Source organism: Mustela erminea, chromosome 6 (genome assembly GCF_009829155.1).
Source record: "Mustela erminea isolate mMusErm1 chromosome 6, mMusErm1.Pri, whole genome shotgun sequence".
Classification (NCBI taxonomy): Eukaryota; Metazoa; Chordata; class Mammalia; order Carnivora; family Mustelidae; genus Mustela; species Mustela erminea.
Window position 1 is genome coordinate 122,162,487 of NC_045619.1, and position 23,520 is coordinate 122,186,006.

The window sequence follows — 23,520 nt, forward strand, 5'->3', positions numbered from 1 at the left end:
GAAACACTTGAACTATCAAGGATGAAAAAAATAACCTGACTAACCCCACATCAATTAAGGGAATTGAATCAATATTAAAAACACAGAAAACTCCAGATCCACTAGTGAATTCTTCCAAATATGTACTAAAGAAGTATGACTAAGTCTGTATAAATTCTTCCAGAATATAGAACATGAAGAAAAATTTCCCAACACTGGTCCTCACTTTATCAGGCCAGCATTCCCCTGATATATAAACCAAGATAAGGTAAATTACACTTTAAAAAGTTAAAAATTTTTTTAAAAATTATTTATTTGTCAGAGAGAGAAAGAGCACAAGCAGGGGGGAGCAACTAGCAGAGGGAGAAGCAGACTCTCGCTGAGCAAGGGGCCCGATGTAGGACTCACCCCAAGACCCTGAGGTCATGCCTGAGCCAAAGGCAGATGTCTAACCACTGAACTACCCAGGCATCCTGAAAGTTAATTTTAAAAGGAAGAAAATGTTTTGAGTAATGAAAGTATCACTAGGCTGGTTAGGTTTGGTATGACTTATCAGAAGACCTAAAGTAAAAGAAGCTTAAGCAATCTAAATGCTTATTTCTGCCTCCCAAGTCTGAAAGTCAGCAGTTCACAGCTACTGTAGTGGCTTTGTGGTGCCATCAGTGACCCAAGCACCTTTCTTTCCCCTGCTCGTTGAATTTCAGCATGTCGCTTTTATGTGTCTTCATTGTCTAAAAGGTCCACTCATAGCTTAGCTAATACGATCCACGATCCGATCGTCAGCTGGAAGGAAGAAGAGAAATAAAAGCTTTTCTCTCCCTTTTATGGATACTTCTCAGTAGTCTGCAGAATGTAGCCACATAGCTGCATCTCGTTGCAACAGAGACTGGGAAATACACAGTCTTTTATTCTAGCTACCAATGTGCCCCCCTTAAAACACAGGTTCCAGAAGAAAGAGACAAGGACAGCTGGGAATCGCAGCTATGAATAAGCTGACAGCTCTACATACGGAAATGCAGATGTGTTTCTTGATAATGCAGGTTTCCGTAGTCTATACAATCCTCCTGATTGTTCTCTGATCCACAAAATATTTAAGATGTACTTGTTAGAGCAATTGGACTTATCCTAATGAACACAAGGAATACTGATTTCTAATTTATAGATGAGATGATGTATATAAATCCTTCACACAAAGCCTGACACCTTGTATGTAAACAAAGGTACCAGTTGTTATAACAGGGTTTAGGTGAGAAATTAATAACAAATGAATGTGCTTTATAAACTAAAAAAGTGCTGTAGAATATTAGACACTCCAGAGTTCTGTCTTCTAGTTCTAGGAACTCATGAAATCTTGATTCTTCCTTGAAGCCTTTTCTTTGGAAATGAAATTAAGCTTTCCCTGACTACTTGTATATTTCAGCTGTGACCTTCACACACACACACACACACACACACACACTCACACACACTTATCCCCCTTATACTGGGTTTGCTTGCGCCTTTATATGCTATTAAACAACAATCCATAATCACGACACTCATTTTATAGTGTAAGTTTACAAAAAGCAAATGTTAACATTGTGGAATGCATCATATCAAGTTAGGTCAGTGGTAGATACAGGTGTATCTTTATGAAAGTGCTATACATAATGACAGATCTGGAACCATAATGTGTTGAAAAATGATTTACTAAGTAAAATGGAAAAAAAAAAATCACACATGGTGCTTATCTGTCCCAGAGAGCTCTTACTCCACAAGGTCTTAAATATAGTCAAAAATCTGCAAGGGAAAGAGGAGTAAAGTAATTGTAATCTCTGTTTTTCTCTCTCGGAGGGGAAGAAAAACCAACTCTTTTAAACTTCTGGCTTCCTTGGCCAGTGTTTCTTCCTGGCCCCCGTTCTCATTTCAGAGCATTAGTAATGCCCATAATATGCCTGTCCATTACAAGGGCTAATGAGCAGGCTGAAGTTTACATACAGCTTGAACAAATTAGTCATCTGCATTTGAATGCCTCCACTGATGACTGTACATCCATTATTGCTAGAGTACATCTGCATAACTTTTAACATGGAAAAAAATTAGGCTTCACTTATCAAATTTTAGCATTCATCTGTGGCTTTTAAAAACTGCAAAAGTCAAGGTATATTAAAAACAAAACTGACCATGATAGAAGGCATCCCTAATAAGCTTCTCAAACCTTTTTCTTTTCTTTCTTTTTAAGATTTTTATTTATTTATTTGGGGGGGGGCACAGAGGGTGAGGAAGAGGGAGAAGCAGACTCTCCGCTCAGGAGAGAGCCCAACTTGGGGCTCCATCCCAGGACCCCAGGATAATGATCTGAGGTGAAGGCAGAGTCTTAACCAACTGAGCCACCCAGATGCCCCTCTCAAACTTTTTTCTATCTATATTTATTCTGACAGTGTTTCCTTTTTTACATAAGGGTAACATTGCCTTACATTTTATTTGAAACCTTTAAAAAGCAGACTAGAGTCTGAACAGGTACATTGCATTGTGTTACTGTTCAATAAATTAACTAAATCAGCACAGGTTATAAAGAAAGAATTAATATAATGCTTTCATGGGAATTATGATTAGGTAAATGTCTTCCTATGTTAGAACTTGCCAAGTTTTATGTTTTAAGACACATGAAGACAGATCATTTATTCATTCATTTATGCAACTTGTGTTTTCAGGCTTCATCTAAGTGCCCGACACCATGCTCCATGCTAGGAATACTAAAATGAGTAAGACACAATTGGTTATTCTCAAGAAACTATGTAGTGGCAGAAAAAACATAAAAGCAGTTTGATATAACTTATATACTAGATCACACATGAACATTTATTTCAAACTTTACTTGTCCTTTGGCAGAAACTTTACAGGCCCTTTGGTTATAAGTATTATTAAAAATTATTTTCAAGGTTGTCTTGCTATTTTGTGATCTCTTTAAAAACGTGATGAAAGACAAAATTCCATTTCCCTGATGGTCATAAATGAAAGTGAATGCACAGATAATTAAGTACACTATAAGAAATCACACAGAGGGCGCCTGGGTGGCTCAGTGGGTTAAGCCGCTGCCTTCGGCTCAGGTCATGATCTCAGGGTCCTGGGATCGAGTCCCGCATCGGGCTCTCTGCTCAGCGGGGAGCCTGCTTCCCTCTCTCTCTGCCTGCCTCTCCGACTACTTGTGATTTCTCTGTCAAATAAATAAAATCTTTAAAAAAAAAAAAAGAAATCACACAGATGTCTTGGGAAGACACAAAGTTTCATCCAACTGGGTGTTTTTAAAAAACCATGTTAGAATCCTCCCTCCCTTCCATCAACAAGTGTGTATTGACTGGTTTCTAAGTGCTTATTAACTAGACTATAAGCCCCAACAGACCTGGTTTTTGTTGTGTGTATTCCTCCAGTGGCATGCAATGAAAGCTTGAAATAAACTTGACTGATTGTTGAAAGAACTCAGGGCAACTTACTAGATTTGAATGTGCTCTGATGAATATGCGGGGCTCCTACCCACACAGCTTCCAGTCTATAAGAGAACTAGACTTCATGTTACCCCTGAAATTTGAACACTCTCTCAAGAGAACCAAATAGTTTTGTTAAATGAATAGACCTAGGAGGGTGATATCCTCAGCAGATCACGAAGTTAAAATAGACAATGAATCCAAAACTTTAAATACAATATCTTTTGTATTTTTTGTATATACATATATGCACACATATACACATGAATACATATAAAACACCACTGTTTCCCCTCACCCCTCCACAATTCTTAGCCAGGGTTCTGCGGAGACTTCCAGCCTTGACTAGAAAGCAAAGGGTACCCTCTTCCTTGTCACGGGGCTCCTCACCCACATCCTAACCAAGAGCCTCCCAGCTTCCCAGTCTGTTGTTTTTCAAAATGTCATATTATCATTATCATTATTATCCAATATTTTAGTGCTTCTCTTTAACAGTCACTGAAATCTAAGTAAAAATGACCCTTTTAACGTCAAAGATTAGGAAAACCAGGGACCCAATGGATATGCCTTTTTTTTTTTTAAGATTATTTATTTATTTATTTGACAGACACAGAATACAAGTAAGTAGAGAGGCAGGCAGAGAAGAGGAGGAAGCAGGCTCCCGGCTGAGCAGAGAGCCCGATGTGGGGCTCGATCGATGTGGGGCTCGATCGATGTGGGGCTCCATCCCAGGATCTGGGATCATGACCTGAGCCGAAGGCAGGGGTTTTAACCCACTGAGCCACCCAGGTGCCCTATGGATATGCCTAAAGTTTTAACCTTACCAAAACCTATTCTTTCAGCCTTACTAAAATTAGCTTATGATGGAGATGGGTTTCAGCTGTTGATCTTTGAGATGAACAAGTACTGCGTCCCACAGTCATTTCATATAAAAGGCAGTTGAAGCCTCGTGGACTGCATTTCTGTATGTATATTTCATCACGCCAAACCCTAGACGTCGTATTTTTTTTTAAGATTTTATTTATTTATTTGACAGACCGAGATCACACTGATGCCTAGACGATTGGTTCTCCAGAGTTTCGCTGCAGTAACCTTTGTTGCAAGAAGAGGCACGCTCGAGTAGAAAAGTGAGCCTTTTGCTGTTTAAGTGCAATGTTCATGCTCATGTCCACTACTCTCATGACCAAGAATTCGGAATAGTAAAAAAGTGCTTATTCTGCCCAAAACGTGCCAGGAAGACTTCTCCACTTTGCAGAAAAAGCGCACTCCAAAAGCAGCGCTGTTTGGCTAGGAGTCAGACAGGAGTCAGGAAAGAAGAACTTCGGGCTGGGGCTGGGAAGTGGTGCTTTGGGATCTAGCGGAGGAGGCCAGCTGCCAGTGCTCGGGTCCTCAGCCCCGCGACTTTTCTGCCCACCCCCCACCTCCCGCCCCCGTCACTGCCACCGTCAAGTGCCTTCCCAGGCTCACCGGCTGCCCCGGCAGACGCCCGCGCCCCGGGGCCGCCGGAGGCCTCCGCGGACCCCAGGAGTCCGGTTTAGGAGCGGAGCCCGGGCGCTCTCCGCCGCTCCCGCCCCTCTCCCGCCCGCGGGCTGCCAGGCTGCCCGCGAGGTGGCTGGGGAGCCGGGGGAGCCGGGGGAGCCGAGCCCGGCAGCCCGAGGGAGGAAGCTCCCGGGCGCAAGGCCTCGCTTTCGTGGCTTTGAAAACTTTCCAGCGCGCGTGCCACGGAGACGCGCAGCGGCTGGGCCGGAGCCCACGCGGCCCGCGCCTCCCGCGGGGAACTTTTCGGCGCTCGGCTGCCTTGTCACTCTCGCTTTCCGACGCGCCTCCCCCTGGGCTCGCGCTCCCCGAGCTCCCTCCCTCCCTCCCGGCGAGGACCTTCCCGGCGCCCGCGGCTCCCGTCCCCGTGTCGTCGCCGCCGCTCGGCGCTCGCCCTGCCCGGCCGCCCGGCCGCGAGCCCGCCCCGCCGCCGCCGCCGCCGCCCCGCGTCTCGCTTTTCAAAATGGCCCGGCCCCGTCCCGCGCCCTGAGAGCGGCGAGCGCGGCGCCGAGCCCCGGGCAGCCCCCGGAGCGGGCAGCGGGCGGCGGGGGGCGGGGGAGGGGAGGAGGAGACCCGCCGCGAGGGGCTGACTGCTCGCTGCCAGCCGACTTTTCGCCAATGGTCCAAAGCGACATGTCCAAGTCGCCTCCCACAGCGGCGGCGGCGGTGGCGCAGGAGATCCCGATGGAACTGCTGGAGAACGCGGCTCCCGCGGGGGCGCTCGGAGCGGCCGCACAGGTAGCGAGAGCGCCGCGCCTTCTCCTTTCTTTGTGAGCCGCCGGGGCGCCGACCGCCCGCTCTCCCGCCGCCTCCTCCGCTAGGATCCCCCGCCCGGCCGCTCCCTGCCGCCCGGGTCGCCTCCACCACCCCCTCTCCCTTCGCCCTTTGCCACCGGCTTCTCCTCTCCTGGCGCCGGGGACCCTGCCCCTTCTCGCCTGTCCCTGGCTCTTCCGCGGCTTCCATTTTTCTCGGCTTCCGAAAAGCGAGTGGGAAGGGGCGGGGGAGACCTCCGGGTCTTCAGAGGCTGCTGCCCCCGGGGCTGCTCGGTCAGCCCTCCTCGCCCCTTCCCGGGAGAGGCACATGGAGAGACATGAACCAGGCGAGCGGACTGGACCTGCTCAAGATCGTGAGTCCGGGTGGGCGGGAGGGGCTCGGCTCCCCGCGGCTCTGGCTCGGGCTCCGACGCCGACCCTTCCGGGCGAGCTCGGAGCTGCGGTGGGAAGGGGGCGAGGCAGGGGGTGGAGGTGGGGGCAGCGGGACGTGGGGGGGAGGAGGGGGCTTCGGGCCGGGTCTCCGGGCGCAGCCCTGCCCCACCCCCACCCCCCGCACCTGGCTAGTTCTGCCTCCTTGACAGCTCAGCTCCCCTCGCGCCGCTGGCCACCGTTTGCCCGCGCCCCTCCTCGTTTCTTTCTCTTAAAGCCAGTTGGGGACGCGAAAAGTTTTTATTTTTCCATTTCCCCTGAAATGCTGGCCCTTCCAGGGAGCTTCAGGACCACCTTCCTCTCCGATGAGGATGAGCGGTTTCTGGAAAAATTCCGGTTTGCAGCTCAGTTGTGAAATAGGAGATGTCAGTTGTAGGCGTTGGGCAATGATAAGGTGGTGGCTTTTACGTAAGGCTTTGGCAGGTACAGTTTGGATTACAGACACCTCCAGGTCTCGGCGGTGAGGAGTCTCTCAACTTTTATCCTAGCAGGGAAATGACTGAAGACTCCTAGCTGTGGGGCCGCTTGGCGAGTGCCGGGAAGAGGTTAGGGTTCTATTTCAAGCCTTATTTTGGGGAAATAACTCTTTGCTTAGCGATATGGGCTTGCTGATTTCAAGCCTACGTTTGCTAAATGTGTAAATGTGATGGTGACATATACCTATATTTAAAAAACCTTATACATGTGGAGCTTTAGTGAACTTTCTTTAACCACTGGGAAATAACCTTGCTAACTTAAAACACATAATTCACTTTGATTTGAGATGGAGGAAAATGTAGAAACCAAGAAGTCCTGTAATGAGAAACCCATTTCTTTCATAAGGGTAGGACAGCTAGCTTTTTAGTCGGCCTTGGGCTGTTCCGCTGCTGAACCAGAGGGGGGACCTGTAACTAATCACCTACATTTCCATCTAGTTTCTGCCAGGGGACCTGAATTCTTACCAACACATGTCACATTTGTTCTAGGCTCCTGATTTTATCTAGACACTTAATCAGGTTAGATGAGAGTGAGAAATGTACTCAGAGAACTCTGTTATTCCAGGGTGAACGTCTTGAATTTTGATAAAAGAAAGGACTCTCTTAGACACCCCCCCCCTTTTTTTTCTTTGAACTCCCTTCAGGGATTTTTCTTTTCTTTTCTTTTCTTTTCTTTTTTTAAGTTTATTCTTGTGATAAAAAGAGTTCTTGGATTTCTGGAGATTAAAGTTGAGGCTGACCGAAAGCATGACTGCATTTAGATAAGAAATACTAAATTCACTCAGTGATTTACGTCGTTAAATGTAAGTCAACAAGTATTTGTTGTTAACTGCAAGGTGGAAATGATTCAGATGTGAGGAGACGCCACTGCTGTCTTCAGAGAACGGATATTCTAGTAGCTGCTAGTGTGACGCCTGTATGACAATTGCCTGGTAGAGGACTGTAAAAGAAGTACTGAATCTTGCTTTCCAAGGAGGAAGGATCACAGAAATTCTATGCGGAGTAATCCTTAAGGGCTTCATAGAAGAGGTGGCTTTTGAGAAGAGAGTCCAAGGATGGGTGAGATTTGACCAGAGATTGTCAGAGAGATGGTGGGACACATACAGGAAGTAAAGTCACAGAAGTTATAAATCTTATCACATATTTTCATGTGTAGCTTGAAGAGAGTACGGAATGGTACAGAGCAGGCATAGTTAGACGTAAGACTCACAAGGCAGTTTGAGGCCACATCTTGGAAGCGTTGAAACCAGCGGTGTAAGGAATGATGGAGAACCGTGGAAGGGGTTCAGCCAGGGAGTTGCATAACCGCTTATTCAGAAGATTTACCTGGGAATGTTCTGGAAGGTATTTTAGAGTTTTAGAAGTCCAGAAGTGGAGCTGCCAGACAGGAGATTGGTGAAACAGGTTGGATAAGAGTTAATAAGGCCTAATATGAAGGGACAGGAAAGAAAATGGAGATGACAGACCCACGCATGGGACATTTCAAAAGACTCAATGTGCAGGACTAAGGAAGTAAGTGTAGAAATACAAGAGACAGGAAAAGGGGAGGAAAGGCTATTATATGCAGGTTAGAGGTATAAATATTCAACTATAAATATAAATATTCCCCATCTATCTCTTTGCTTTTTCTACCTTCCAAAAATGAAAGCAGTTTTCTTTGAATTGTGTTTCTATTACCTCGATTATGTGAGGGGAAACATGGCCATGTTTATTTTATATCTAATAAATCATGGCATCATAGAGCTGTGAGAACTTGGCAAAGTCTCTAGTCCATCTCTCTGGGCAGGACAGGACAGCAGTAAAGCCCCCAGAAAAGGCGGGGGAGGGGTCCAGCTCAGGAGCAGCCCCTTTTGCTGATACTGATACTTAGAAATGGAATTTTCACTTGCAAATGGTGTCTCTAAGCAATCTTTGCTTTAAAGAACCCTCTCTGTCTTACCTCTGGATTTTATTCCAAGTTCTGTTTGAACAAAGCAAAAGATGCAGATTCCCAGACTGCCCATTTTTCCTTTTTTACGTTAATTAATTCTGCCTACGGATGGGGCACCCTCCTACATTCCAACCCTTTCCCTCCAGCACACTGCCATAAACAACACGACTATTATTTCTTACGTGAGAGCCGAGTTGGCAACCCTAACTACAAATCCTGGTAAGTTCTGATTCAAGCAGATTGCATCGCTTTTTAGGGGGCCTGCTGAACAGCTTCAGTGCAAACTTGGACATGGTCTACTTCCAAAGTCATGGATTCTCCCTCCAAAGCTCCAAATCTGCTTTGTCCACTCCTGGAGCCACTAGCCACATGTAGCTCTAACTGAGATGTGCCGTACATATAAAATACACACCAGATTTCAGGGACTCGGTATGAAATAAAGAATACACATTAATCTTTCTTACACTGACGACAGGTGGCTGCGATAACGTTTTGGGTATATTGGTTTCAATAAGTTGTATCACTGCAATTAGTTTCACTTGTTGCTGCTTCCCAGTTTCGTATGGCTACTAGAAAATTTCAATGACATGTGGTTTGGCTTACATTTCTGCTGGACAGCGGTAGTCTAAAATACGGCACTGGTAATTCTCTGGGGAGTGGAATTGATGGTGTAGGGAGGCGGTGTGGATGGGAAGCCTGTGGGAGGGGTTGAGAGTAGGATGGAGACACCGGAGGAGATGAGAAGAAACAAAGCAGTATCCCAGCACGTTAGGCCTGAAAGAGGTTGTGAGCAGCACCTCTAGGCACACCTGAAAATGAACAGACAGTAACCAGAGGTCCTGTTTGCTTTGCTCCTAGCAACAGAACCCAGCTGGTTCCACCCCGGCTGAGTTTGCCAGATGCTTTTCAAGCATGTCGTAGTAACACAGCCTGGTAATGGCAACATCTTGAATCACTGCAGCAAGGAGCTTTATCTAAAGAGAGCAGCAGCGGTCCTCCTGTGGCTCTTGTGCTGTGTGGGTATGGTTTTCCAGAAACACTTGGACAGCCGAGGTACAGCTCGGTCTTCCGCAGTCTGCCAACATAATGATCGTGGGTCTTGTGTTTTGTGTTTTTGTGTTTTCCTGGAACCTTCGTTGCTAACCCCCATGGCTTTCCTCTTGAATGGTATTTTTGTTCTGGTGTTGCATGGGAGAAATTTTAAAACATGCCAATCAGAATTTCTGAGTGTGTTTTAAGAACGTGAAATGTAATAACTGATTGAGTGATGTGGGGTTCGGCTGGTCTGGTAGATCTCATGGCTCTTTTCTTTTTGTCTTTCCTGGAGCGGAAAGGCTTAGTCTACCTGTTGCTGGATTTAATTCCATTGAATTAACACAATTATGAAGCCTTGGTCCTTTCAAGAAAAGCTGAGCAAAATGTGTTAACCCCGTAGGGGGTGGTGGCACTGTTTAATTTCACAGTGACAAGGAGTTACAATTAGTTATGCCACCACCACAAGTAACAAAGTCTGTCTCAGAGTTCTTTCTAGGCCTGCCTGGAGGCAGCTTATGAAGAGGGTGAAGTTCTCCTGCCCTCCCACTAGACGTTCTGTTTCCCAGCCTTGTCCCTCCTTCCTTCTCTACCTCCAGACCCCGCAAAAGATCTTTTTATGCTGCCTCTTGCTTCCTTTTTGCTTTTGTGCAAACTGATCCATATTGACAAGAACTGATGTCCTACCTCCCCTCTTCTAGAGAGGTAGTCTCAATTACTTCCTTCCAAGTAAAGGATCTTGGCAACCCCGTTCAGACTGAACTGTCAGTAAAGGAGGAGAATGAATGTCTGGTTTCTTTCTGGATCATTCTGGCTGCATTTGTCTACAACTCAAGGGATAAATATCAATGAATGCTAATCGAGAGGGATGGAAACTAATTTCAGGTATCAGCATTATGCTTATGGGGAGCAATATGTAGGGAAGAGACTGTCACCCTATCTATCAACCGCAGAAGCAGCGTCATACTTCAAGCTGTCCCCAGGGTCTGCCAAACCAACTTTGTGTGCACGGGTGGGCTCAAATCTCCAACTGACTGGCAACTTCCAAAATTAACTACTATGGTCCATTTCAACTAGACAGAAATTAGATTTTAATTACCTGTGAAATATAAACATTTATTTGCTGATTTGAAAACTACACTCCAGTTTCAAAAATTATTTGGTAACAAGGAGGACATTCATTTACATGAAGCTGATACTTACCATCCTGAGGAATTATCATTTTAATAAGTCATTTATATATTTGTGGAAATTTCTTAAATTTTTGTTGTTGTTTCTGAAATCTGATGTAGCTTGGTTGATGTTGTAGGAGAAGTAAAAGAATTTCGGTTTACGGTTTTCTTTTTCTCCTTTCTGCTATGGTGACATAATTTGTTTTCATGAGGTTTCGTGTAACTAATAGGAAATGAATAGAAATTAGTGGCTTTTCAGACTGTGCTCCCAGAAGGACTTAGGGGTTCTGCATGTGTCAGGGAGAGTATTATGGGATATACTTTACGCTCCGGCCAAACCCAAACTCCCTTTCTCTTCTGCCTTTTACTTCCTGAAATCTGGGAGACTCTGATTGTGAACCGTTTCACGTATTGGGTGTTTATATATTTAGTGTTGCTAAAAAAAAAAAAAAAATTGGAAAAACAATTGGTCCTAAAAGAGGCTACATTTGAAGCAGCCCCTGAACTAAGAAAACTATACTTCTTTTCCAAATTGAGTCAAGTAAATATTTGAATAATTAATCTTTCCTGTCTCTCTCCATTTTGAGAAGATTTGGCCTTTACTTTTTTTTTTCTTTCTTTCTTTCCTTTTTTTTTTTTTTTTTAAATTCCTGCAGATGAAACAGTCTAGTCCTCATTTTCAAGGATTTAAAGTAACTAAAGAAAAGTAATTCTAGCAAGATGGACTTAATTTTAAATATGCATTGGATCAAAGGGAACTTTGTTTTATAATGGTAGTATAAATTTTCACTAACATTTTTTAAAAATACATTGAAATGGACTGTATTAGCTTTCCAAAAGTTGCTTTAGTTTTTTCCCTTGATCTTGGATATTGTTATAAAAAACAATAAAGATTAACAAGGAAACTATGGAAGAGAAATAACTGCTCAAATTCATAAGAGAACAGAAAAGAGGTATCATTAAGCGTATCTATTTTAGCTTTTAATATATATAATACATAATTAATAAGGATTTGCTATGACACTATTAAGACATGAACAAGTTAATACTTTGAATAAAGCATTCCCTATAAATTTAAGTGATTAAAGGACAATATAGTTTTTTCAAAGTTATCACAAGTTTACACGGGATTCAGCCATAGTTGTGTGCCTGTGTGTACAAACTGTGTGTTAGTACAGTTGAAAACTCTGATAATCCAACATATATACGTGGGTATATATTGACTAGGTAGCTAAGTGTATCCAAAGTAATACTTATGAATAGTATTCCTAGGGGCTTAGAAAAATGAACATACATTTAAAATGAAACACTTTTTAAATGTGTCTAATTTCTTGCAGAAAATTGTCTCCTGTAGGACTGAATGTCTGAAATTTTGTGTGGTTTTCACAGTGCCTATTGTGCATTTGTGAACAGCCACGAAAAAGCTTACACACCAAAGCAGCAGAGTAATAAAATATATTTATCATGAAAAATCTGAAGCAAAAGACAGTGATAGAATTTCATATTCTCTTTCCACCCATTTCAAAATGGTATTGGAAAGACACATCACGATGGAGTAAGATTATATTTTGTCTTCATTCTTAAAGATAATCTGTGCCTCTCCTAAAGAAAAACAATGTGTTTTAAAAAAAGAAAGGAAAGCCGTGTGTTTAACACAGGTTTGCCCCTCCCCCGCATAAGAAACATGTTAGGCCTTAAAAAATTGCTTTCAAAGGTAATTAGTCTTTTCCCATGTTCAATAATATAAAAATATTTTTAATTTTAAAGAACTTTTCGTGCTTTATTTTTGTGTTTGTAGGCTTTGGAAGACACTTTTATCCAAACCTTTATATAATAATTGGAAAAGGAAGAACACTCTTGAAAGAATGTTATTTTTCAACAGTTTACTGAATAGTGTTTACATAAGTATAAAGAATAAGCTGCTAAGTGAGAAGAACCTTGTATGATACACTGTGAAAGCCCAGCCTAGGTTGTCTTTCCTTTTATGAACTTGAGAGTTAATTAAATGCCATGGAAACACATTTGTATTATATAAATCCCGTAGATACTTGAAAGAGAACAAACGTGGTTAAGAAAAATTTTTGCTTTAAGATTGTACTACCCTCTCACTGATTGCAAAGTCATCTAAGTTACTCATAACACAAATGTTCTTAATAGATCTTAGTTTGCCTAAGTACTACGTATACCGTAGTTTATAAGATATTTCTTTTTTTTAATGAAAACCATCTGTGTGTATCAAATAGAACAAAGTAGTATTTTCAAAACCTGAACTCTGCAATTTACTCGGCAATTTAAAAAAAGTTAACTTTTGTAAATGCTGATAATCTCATGAAGTCTCTTTGAGCCTAAGCATTCTCACCATGTTACGTCCTTCACCCAACTTTACCCGACTCTTCCAATCTGTACATGGATATTACTTTTAAAAATATCATTCTGAGCCCTTATCATTCACTAGGTCTTACACTAAATGCTATGAATCTGTTATTTCATTTAATTCCTAAACCTGTAAAGTAAGTAGCAGTATGCCTTTTGAAGGATGAGAAGACTGGTGTTTGGAGCAGTTAAGACATTCGCTCACAGTCTGCAATGGCAGGAGTCCAGCCTATTTGCTTTGCACCTAAAGGCACAGTTTTGAGCTATTTTTCAATTATATGTTAATGGCCAGTATTTGCAACAACTTTACCTATGCCTGCCATGAAACAGAGATTGATGCATTGTTTGTTCTTAGAGCTCTGAGTGTAAATAAATAATAATAGAAAAAGCAAGTTCATTCTCATAGATTCATGCTTGGCTTTATCCTGGTATGGAAGCAAACGGTCTTGCTCTTAACCTCCTGTTCTTAAATGCTTGTCTTCTTATTGCTATTATCCTATAAAATTACCTATTTATCTAATTATTCTATAAAATTTTATTCTATGAAATTTATTTTTCTCCCATTCTCAGTAAAATCACGAAGTGATTTTGATTTTCCTATCACATGCAAACATTGCCACAATGGGCCCGACATTTTTATAAGGCAGTTCAGTGTCATCCAGTTCATGACCACTTACAGAAGAAGCCTTTCACCACTTCTGAAGCCGTTTCTAGATCCATACGGTCAGGGGAGGAATTGGTACCATGTTTTCATTCATGTTCCATGTAGACGCGTGTGTGTGTGTGTGTGTGTGTGTGTGTGTGTGTGTGTGTATTTCAAGGTAATCAGAATTCATATTATACAGTGTTCTTCGGCTACCATATAGTTCTACAAGTAACTATGGGATTACAAATTAAAACATGAAAAAAAGCAAAAATGGAGGCCCAGTGGCACTGGAAATGGCATCTCAGGGCAGGCGAAACTGTTGCCTTCGTGCTGTCCGAGAGGCCTGGACTCATGATCTTTTCTGTCTCCTTACAGCTGCAGCTCTGTGCTCTCCTGCCCTGAAACCCTTGCTTTTAAATGTTTTCTCTTCGGTGGCTTTGCCTCTTGACGCCCCGTATGCGAACAGATAACATAATTTGTTTTAATTCAAGAATTAGTAAATGCTTTGTCTCTTCTCCCTATTAACTCACTGTTCTTGAAATAAGTACTTGTGATTCCAGCAATAATAATTTTCAAACAATGCCCATATGATGGCAATTTATAATTTGTTTTGGTTTTTGACTTCTTCCTAGCAGTAGGCCTAGATTTCTCATTTGCCTTTTTTTTTTCTTTTTTTTTTTGCAGTCATATGGGAAAGGAGCTAGAAGGAAAAACAGATTTAAAGGATCCGATGGGAGCACTTCCTCTGACACTACCTCAAATAGTTTTGTTCGTCAGGTAAGAGAGCTTTTAAAATTTCTGTTCTGGAGAAGTATATTCAAATGAATTTTGTTGGTTTGGTTTGGTTTTGTTTTGAAGGCGATTTTATACCATTATCCTTAAGACCTATATGGTGTTATTATACTTCTAGTTGAAGTGAAAAGTGTGCCGTTTCATGTGATAATTAAAATATTTAAATTTTAAGTGAGACCGTGCAATAATTACAGCCTTTCCTGGCAAGTTGGTCTTGCCAGGAAGAAGGATTTCTTCTTAACAAAATAAGGGAACTCCAGCCGAAATGATTACAGATTTGGAGGTTTTCTTCGGCTGCGGAAGAGGGCATCTCAGTGGGTATCTGTGTGGCCAGCTATGAAATCGAAATACTGGTGTTCCTCTCGCTTGGGTTTTCTTTTTCCCTCTCAGAGTTCAGGCTGTCAAAGAGGAAATCGTGTTTCGTCTTGGAATGTTTGAAGCTACTAAGGTTAAATAAAGCACGTGTTATCTTTGAGGAATAATTTAAACTGCCTTTGGAGACGTAGCCTTTATGCCAGGTACCAGGCAGTGTAGTCCTGGGCAGCAGTTTCCCGCCGTCCCCCAAAAAGTCAGCATGAGCGCTTTCCGCATAGGAACATTTGTATGTGCTAACAGAAGGGACCGGAACCCCCAGAGCAAGAGCACAGGCAGCCCGATGACTGAGGACAATAGGTTCTGCTCTAGACTTAAGTTTCTTCAGGTGTAGGTGTGTATCTTCATCGAACATTTCTCGGTGGGGAAGGAATTGCACAGAACAGCGCTAGACAGAACCTGATTCCACGGCCCAAGGTCCCCCAGTTTTTGGCTCTTGTGCTCAGGAGTAATTTGTCGGTGACCACTTGCTCCCCAGACCATGGAGGTCCACCAGAAAAACTGCTCCAGTTCTTTTGGTTGCCAACTCTCCCCATTGCTTCTGGCGTCCCTGCTCCCACAGCTCTCCCCCACAGTTAGTTAGTAGCTTAAATGTCTATACCTGCTGCACCAGCAGCGATTCTGTTCTTGGCTGGTTGCCCCCTTCTTCCCCTGTCCTGACAAAGACCAAGGATGGGCCCTCCTGGGTCTCGCCTGTTCCCACCTTGCAATGTCAGGAATGCCAAAGGCATGTCTGAGTAACTGACACGCAACTGGAAAAATCTTGGTTCAGGTCCGTGCCAATGAAGAATTGTTTCAGTGACAGGAAATTAGAAAGAGAGTTGGTTAAGAAAGAATGGAGCTCTTTTGCTAAGAAACATTTAGAAAGAGAAAAGGTGGAGCCAAGCATGGCCCAGCCCTGGAGCTATGTTTTACTGGTGTCAGAAGGAGCCAGGAAGGGTAGCAGAGGAGCCAAAGGTGTGTGCGTTGGCCTGATGTCATGGTGGGCAGAACTGGGGCGTCATGGTCCTGAGAATGAATGAAGGATCTTGAGAAATAGCTTCAGGGAGTCAGTTAAAGGAAAGTTACCCAAGGCCTTTTCCATGTCAAGCATCCATATTTATTCTGCCTCTGGGACAAGGAGATTGAACCAGAGGAGTGAGAATCCACGGCCGTGAGTCATCATCTCAGGGCCAGCACTGGAGGACCCGAAGCAGAAAAGAATAAGCTTCTTAGGACCCAGAGTAGCTGCGGCACAGCCACACAGAATGAGAGGCAGCTTGTCGAGATTATGTGGAAAGAAAAACTGATGTTTCGAGTGGGCAAGAGATTGTGAATAGAAATTAATCATACAGAGCCTGTGATGGCCCAGTTTAGCTCTGTAACGATGTCCTTCCAAGACAGTCGCTGGACTTCATGTTCCAGTCGTCTCTTTGGCTGTGAATTCCCCTTTTATGGTGTTTTGAGAGCTTAATGCATTACGTTCATTCGTTAAGGAGTGATTGCCGCACTGCATGTAAGTTACCTGGAATTTCTTTTTTGTCATGATAGCTTCCTATTGGCTTTGTGTTCTCTGGGTGTGAGATTCTGTGCTTGAAACACAATTACAAATAATAAAGAGGGGGGCACCTGGGTGGCTCAGCTGGTTAAGCGTCTATCTTTGGTTGGGGCCCTGATCAGGAGATAGCCTGCTTCTCCCTCTGCCCCTTCCCCCCCACTCCTGCTCTCTCTCTCTCGGACTCTCTCTCTCTCTCTCTCAAATGAATAATTAAAAAAAAAAAAACTTCAATAAAAAATGAGAGCTGTTAAACTACTTCCTGTACATTTAGATATATATTGCTAAAACATATGTGAGCATTTAAGAAGACCAAAAAAAAAAAAGTCTATCCTAAAGGTCCATCTTCTGGAAATAAAGCCTGTGTCCTTGAATCTCAACAGAGCAAGGTGTTCCATATGGCATGGATTTGAGGTCATGATTACACAGGCTTGAGAACCCTGATATACTAGCGTCTTTCTGTCACAGAAGGAAAACCAGTGTCTTTGGCAAGAATGCCAAGTCTAAAAACCATAGTTTTCCTTTGATAATTTAATCTCTATTTGTTTAAAGCAGCATTTGTATTTCATTGCTATTTGAAAATAAGCAGAAGCTACCTTTGCCAGAGCTAGATACATACTAGAAATGGCATCATCAGAGTGTCTCAAGAAGTATATCGTGGATAATAATGATAAGCATATGTTAGATTATTAAATAATCTGGAAAAACATCTTTTAAGTATTTTCTTTTTATCATAAGTAGATGTTTTGTTAAACATGTGACTCATGCCCGTGTATGTTACTTCCTTGTCTGTGGCTGGGGCGTATGTACAATTGATGTTGGAAAAGTAGTCCCTGTAAGTAGGATCCATTTAAAAATATCTTGCAGTTAGGTTATATTTTTGCCCTTGAATTAAAAATGGTTTCCATACAACTTTGAAACATTAGAATTATATTTTTTACAACTATATCATTTGTAAAGACTTTTAAGACTCTTTGGGAAGCACTGGGTACTTTAGAAAGCTTCAGAGGTTGAAAATGTGAAGATTTCATTAAAAAAAAAATTGAGAATTTCAAAAATAAATAACTGACAGAATATCATAGCACTTATTATGAACAGAGTTGGAGGTCCCCCAGATTCCTATGCTGATTGTACTTGGAGGGTATGTATGGGGGCAGCAAGGTTAAATGAGCTCATAAGAGTGGGACCATTAATTCCTGTAGGACTGGTATCCTTGTAAGAGAGAGATACGAAGAATATGCATGCTCAGTTAAATAGCCGTGTGAGAGCATAGTGAGGAGATAGCCATCTGCAAGCCAAGGAGAGAGGTCTCGCCAGAAAGCCCACCCTGCCAGCTCTGTGATCAGAAAATTCCAGCCTCCAGAGCTGTGAGAAAATAAATTTCTGTTGGGTAAACCACCCAATCTGTGGTGTCGTTATGGCAGCCGTAATAGACTAATACAGGCATATATATAAAATTGGGCTTGAAAACAGGCCTCTTTTAATTAATTTAGTTTCTTACTTTTAAAGTAAACATTCTTACCGATATGTAGCATATATGCCCTGAGATGCACAACTCATAAGTGGTTCATGAGATCTGAGATTTCATCAAGTAAGCACCTACGTCACTACCACCCAGATCAAGAAATCCGTACCCTCTGGCCCCTAGGCTCCCCGTTTTGACCCTTCTCAGTCATTTTTCTTCTCATGCCATAAGTTCTATGGGCCCGTTTTTAGAGTCTTGTGTAAACAGAATCATTTTATGCCTGAATTCTTTCACTCAGCCTTATGATTGTTGAGTGTATGTATGTTGTGTGTTGAGATAACTGGTGCGTCTTTTTTGCTGCACAGCATTCCATTATGTGAAGACACTGCTAATGTTTATCTCCCCTACTGTTGCTAAACGTTGGGTTATTTCCATCTGGGGTTATTGAGAGGAATACTGCATTATATAGTCCTATCTTTGGTGTGCATTTTTGGTATGGTTTTATGCATTTCTGTTCCACAAATGGAGTAGAATGCTGGGTCCTACCTATGCATTTCTTTTTTCAAGATTTTATTTATTTATTTGACAGAGAGAGATCACAAGTGGGCAGAGAGGCAGGCAGAGAGAGAGGGGGAAGCAGGCTCCCTGCCAAGCAGAGAGCTCAGTGCGGGGCTCGATCCCAGGACACTGAGATCATGACCTGAGCGGAAAGCAGAGGCTTAACCCACAGAGCCACCGAGGTGGCCCATCTATGTATGTTTAACTTAAGTAAACACTGCAGTCCAGTGTTTCAGAGTGGTTGAACCAGTACACATTCCCACAAGCAGTGGGAACAGTCTCAACTGTTTTGTATCTTTGCCAACACTTGGTATTGTCAGTGTTTCTCATTTCAGTCATTCTTGTGACAGTGTAGTGGTAGCTCACTGTGGTATGAGTATCCATTTTCCTGATAACTAAGTCACAATTTACCTGTACCAGATTTTAGTCCTATGGCTATTTGATGAACATTATAACCATTTGTTGGAATATGTTGAAACCTATCGGAAAACATTAGAACATGATCATGAAGACTATGAGGTAAAAGGGTGAGAGGCATTTTTTCCAAGGGTTTTGGTTTTTTCCAAACTTTTTATTGTGCATTTTTTAGCCATCATTTGTGTGTGGTTTTCTAACTCAAGTTATTTTATAAGAATCAGTAGTCTTAAGGAAAAGATGCTTACCCATATGTTTCTGCTTCAGATCCTAAAGCAGGATAACAGGTGCCGTGACAGAATTTTTGTAATCATTGGTCAAGATTCCATTTTGTTAGTTGATCAGTTCACTGTAAGTTGATTAAGTAAGTAGTCTTCTGGTCCTTCACGACATCAACTTTTTTGATGTCCTAATATTTCAAAGTGGGGATTGGAGAGAAACGACGAGTACTTATCATTTACCTCAACACGATGGAACTGGAGGGTATTATGCTGGGCGAAATAAGTCAATCAGGAAAAGATAATTGTCATATGATTTCACTCCTATGTGGAATATAAGAAACAGTGCAGAGGATCATAGGGGAAGGGAGGGAATCTGAATGGGAAGTCATCAGAGAGGGAGGCAAGCTGTGAGAGACTCTTAACTAGGAAACAAACCGAGGGTTGCTGGAGGGGAGTTGGAGGAGGATAATTTGGTGATGTGATGAGCATTGGGTGTTATATGCAACTGATGCATTATTGAACTCTACATCCAAAACTAATGATGTACTATGTGTTGGCTAATTGAATTAAATTTTTTTTTTTTTTTTAATGTGTATTGAAGGATGACTTCGCACCTGAGTGTGGTTAATTTCCCCCAGGACATTGGTTTTTATGCTGGGGCTCGGGGGAGGGCCAGAGTCCTGATCAGTGCTGCAGTCTGGATGCTGTCCACAGGGATGGTTGGCTAGGTATGGCATATTATTGGTAGGGCTTTCCAGTGGCTCCAGGAAACAAGGTTGCTATGGCTTCTACTCTATATAAGCTTGCTGTCAAGTGATGGCCTAGCTCACTTTATAAACTACATTTTTTTAAAAAAGATTTTATTTATTTATTTGAGAGAGAGAGAGACCACAAGTAGGCAGAGAGGCAGGCAGAGAGAGAGGGGGAAGCAGGTTCCCTGCTGAGAAGAGAGCTCGATATAGAGCTCAGTCCCAGGACCCTGAGATCATGACCTGAGCCGAAGGCAAAAGCTTAACCCACTGAGCCACCGAGGCGCCCCGGCCTATCTTACCTTATACATCATGCATTTCAAGGAAGAATTTGTCCCGCCTAAGGTTTCCTAAAACCATTAATTGGAGGGAAAGTTAATCGTGGTGTTTTTTAAAGTCTTTTGCTTTATGTTGCAGCCAAAATGTTACCTGTATGCAATATGTGTTTTGAGTATACTGAACTTAAATTTTCCATAGTTCTCATTTATGTAAATTATGATGTGAGGAGACTTATTTAAAATGGTTTCTTTTCAAGAAGGAGGTTAGTGGTGAGGGATTATGGTTAAGAGACTGGACTCTGAAGACAGGCCACTCAGTGAAGTCAGGCTCAGACATTTACTAGTTAACCTTTGAGCAAGTAGCTTAATCTTTCTGTTCCCCTGCATTTTGCTCTGGGGAATAGTGCCTACCTCCAAAGTTAGCTGAAAGGATTGCATGAGTTCAAACTCATAAATTACTTAGAGCTGGACCTGGCATCTAGGAGGTACTATTGAAGAGTTTATTACTATTGCTTAGAATATCATTACCCATTGAGAACACTGGTTAAATCCTGACTACGGGGCACCTGGGTGGCTCAGTCAGTTAAGGGTCTGACTCTTGATTTCAGCTCAGGTCATGATCTCTCGGTCTCAAGATCGAGTCCCGTGTCAGGCTTGGAGCTCAACGCGGAGTCTGCTTGAGATTCTCTCTCTCTCTCTCTCTCTCTCTCTCCCTCTGCCCCTCCCCCTCTCTCCATCTTTCTCAAAAACAGAACAAAACAAAACCAGAAAAATAATAATAATATTAGGGAGAATAATAAGAGTTAACTCTTATTTGAGTGTTTAGTATATATTCTGTCTGTATCTCCATTATACAGTTAAGAACATGGAGGCACAGAGAGGTCAAGTAACTTGTCTTCAGTCACCTTGCAAGTAGGGTTGGAGTCAGAATTTGAATCCAGGTGGCTGACCCCAGATTCTTGCTTTTATTGAATATGTTACATCTCCTCGTAACAAAAGCTGTGAATACATAAAATCACCAATGAGTGTATCATTCATTCAGCTGAGGAAGACATGTAGAAGGATTTCTACCCATGTTTTCAGGATGAATGCATGCAAAATTAGTTTTCTTTTAACTTCCTTCCCCATAGGAAGGTGAGGATGTCTTCAGCATTGTCAGCATCCCCTGGGCATCATGGTTTTAAAAACTAAAACAACACACCAGTATTATTCCATTCCTGGTTCATCAAAAATTGCTTCAAGTCCCAGTTGGTACCATCATTCAGCCCACTCCGTGCCCGTATCAGTAATGACAAGTGGAGAAGTAGCAACGGAAATGTCTGTTTTCCCTCTCCTCCCACAGAAGTCACAGGAACACGCCCTTCTCAGAATCCTGAAAGTCCTCTTTTTCTTTTTCTTCTTTTCAATGAACTTGGATGTGGGCTCATGTCCACACTCAGCATCTCACTGGTCTGTTTGAGGTCTAGCTGAGGCTGATGCAGTCCATGAATCATCCTGATTGTGAATCTGGGTAACATTAGGTGCATATACAGCACTTGGGATAAGGTCGACCTGTTAGAAATGTTTGGTCTGTTTTTTAGGTCTGTTGCTTCCTAAACAGGCATTTTAGTTTTAATGTAGTCAGAAGCAGAAAGTGTTCTACATGACTTCTAGGCATCCTAAAGAATTAACAAAGATGATTGTTCAAATTGTTTCTGTACCAAACCGTGTTTAATCCACAAAGCCATGGTTATCTGGGATTTATTATGATAATTAAGATAACCAAAGTTATCTTCAGCTCAGGGAAAAACACTTTGTCCTCTGGCTCTGCGTTGCGAACAGATACATCGATAAAAGAACTTCATTTGTCATCATAATAAGGCTGGAAAAGCTGCCATTCTTAAAGTTTTTTGCATGTAGTGCCTTGCATAAAGTTATAGCCTATGAGAATGATTAAGTTTTTCGTTAATGTAGCTCTTCCTTCCCAACTTATCACAGAAAGAAAGAAACAAACAAAGAAAGAAACAAAGAAAGAAAGGAAGATTGATCGATCCCTGAGGTCTGTTGTTGAAAGAGTAGAAAAGGAGAAGAAGTAGTAGTTTATTTTAGCACAAGAACCTAAGCGAGTAAATTAATTTACTGGAAGAAAAATAGGTGGAAAGGAGTAACAAGGCCTGCCTGGCATTGAAGGATAGAACATTTGTGCTGTTCTTTTCAAGAGATTGTGCAAGAACTGCTAACTGTATAAATTCCTTGATACTGCCAAGGTCAGGGGAAACTATGTACATCAAAGTCAAGGCAGCTCATGGGGGCAGAGAGGGGAGTGTTACTAACTGCTTCTCAGCCCACTCAGTTCTGTGCTGTTGTCTCTCATTTCTCCATTCTCTTTTCTTTTTTTTTTTTTTTTTCCTCCTTCATTTTCTTAAAGACATGTGTTCTCCCTGGCTACATTTATGTACCTGGCAGTATTCCTAAGATGAACACCAAATGCTGAGCGGATGCCTGGCAGTTTGCTTTATTTGGATGAGTCCCCAGCAAGGCAGCTTTCATTCAGAGTACACCGTCCTCTGAGCTCTGCTGTATGCGCTGCCCCGGATGGCGGGGGCTGGCAAACGGTTTCCACTGATAACTTTCCCAGGTCACCTTGTGGCACCAACGGGTGTCTCTCGGGCAGAGACTTCAGCCCTAGAAATGAACAACTCTTTTAGGAATTTTCGAGGGCCATGACTCCTTGGGACTCACAGGGAGAACGCTGCGACTGATCTGGGATTGTGCTTGCCGACATATGTTGTGGTTGTAACGAAATAATCCTGTAGCTTCTAAGAGCTTCCAGAATACAAATCAGGATGACAAAATGGAATGAACCAAATATTTAACAGAAGGTTGCATGGCACTTTCAGAACATGGTATTCTAAACAAATTCCGTCCTCTTCCAGTACCATGTTCTTGGTGCTGCTTTTTTGGACCTTTTATTAGTTCAGATTGGCTTTAAATACGAATGATTAATCACAGAGACACACAGTCTATTTTTTAGTTCTGTTTTGCAAAGACAGATTAAATTGTGATAATGATTACAGACTCCAGGCCTGCGTAGACTGATATGTTTAAGGTTGGATAAATCTTTCAGCCCTTAAATACTGGCTTGTTGCCTTGTTATGCTGTATTCGTCACAAACACAACTATAAATAATAATGTGGTAGATTTATGGCCACTGTGATTTCCTGTAAATGGCTTTCCATCTTATTAGGCATTCACCTAGGTTTTGTGAATGGCAGGATCTGTTCTGAGACGTCTTAAGAACTCTTCTTAAATATATCAGTAGAAAAATATTGAGCTTTTCAGTAAAGA

At 42.4% G+C, this 23,520-nt stretch overlaps 1 protein-coding gene across 6 annotated transcripts in view; it reads left to right on the plus strand.

Annotated features, from left to right (window-relative positions):
* Positions 1-5,377: 5,377 nt before the first annotated feature.
* CACNB2 (calcium voltage-gated channel auxiliary subunit beta 2) overlaps positions 5,378-23,520 on the plus strand; it is a 377,317-nt gene continuing 359,174 nt past the window's right edge. For 3 of the 6 annotated variants that reach the window (XM_032349536.1, XM_032349538.1, XM_032349537.1), the window contains exons 1-2: positions 5,378-5,717; positions 14,495-14,587. In XM_032349536.1, coding sequence (XP_032205427.1) covers positions 5,598-5,717; positions 14,495-14,587 — 213 coding nt within the window. In that variant the 5' untranslated portion in view covers positions 5,378-5,597. Of the gene's footprint in view, positions 5,718-5,775; positions 6,106-14,494; positions 14,588-23,520 lie in introns of those variants that run through there. The other 3 variants (XM_032349540.1, XM_032349547.1, XM_032349544.1) reach the window with 2 other exon arrangements.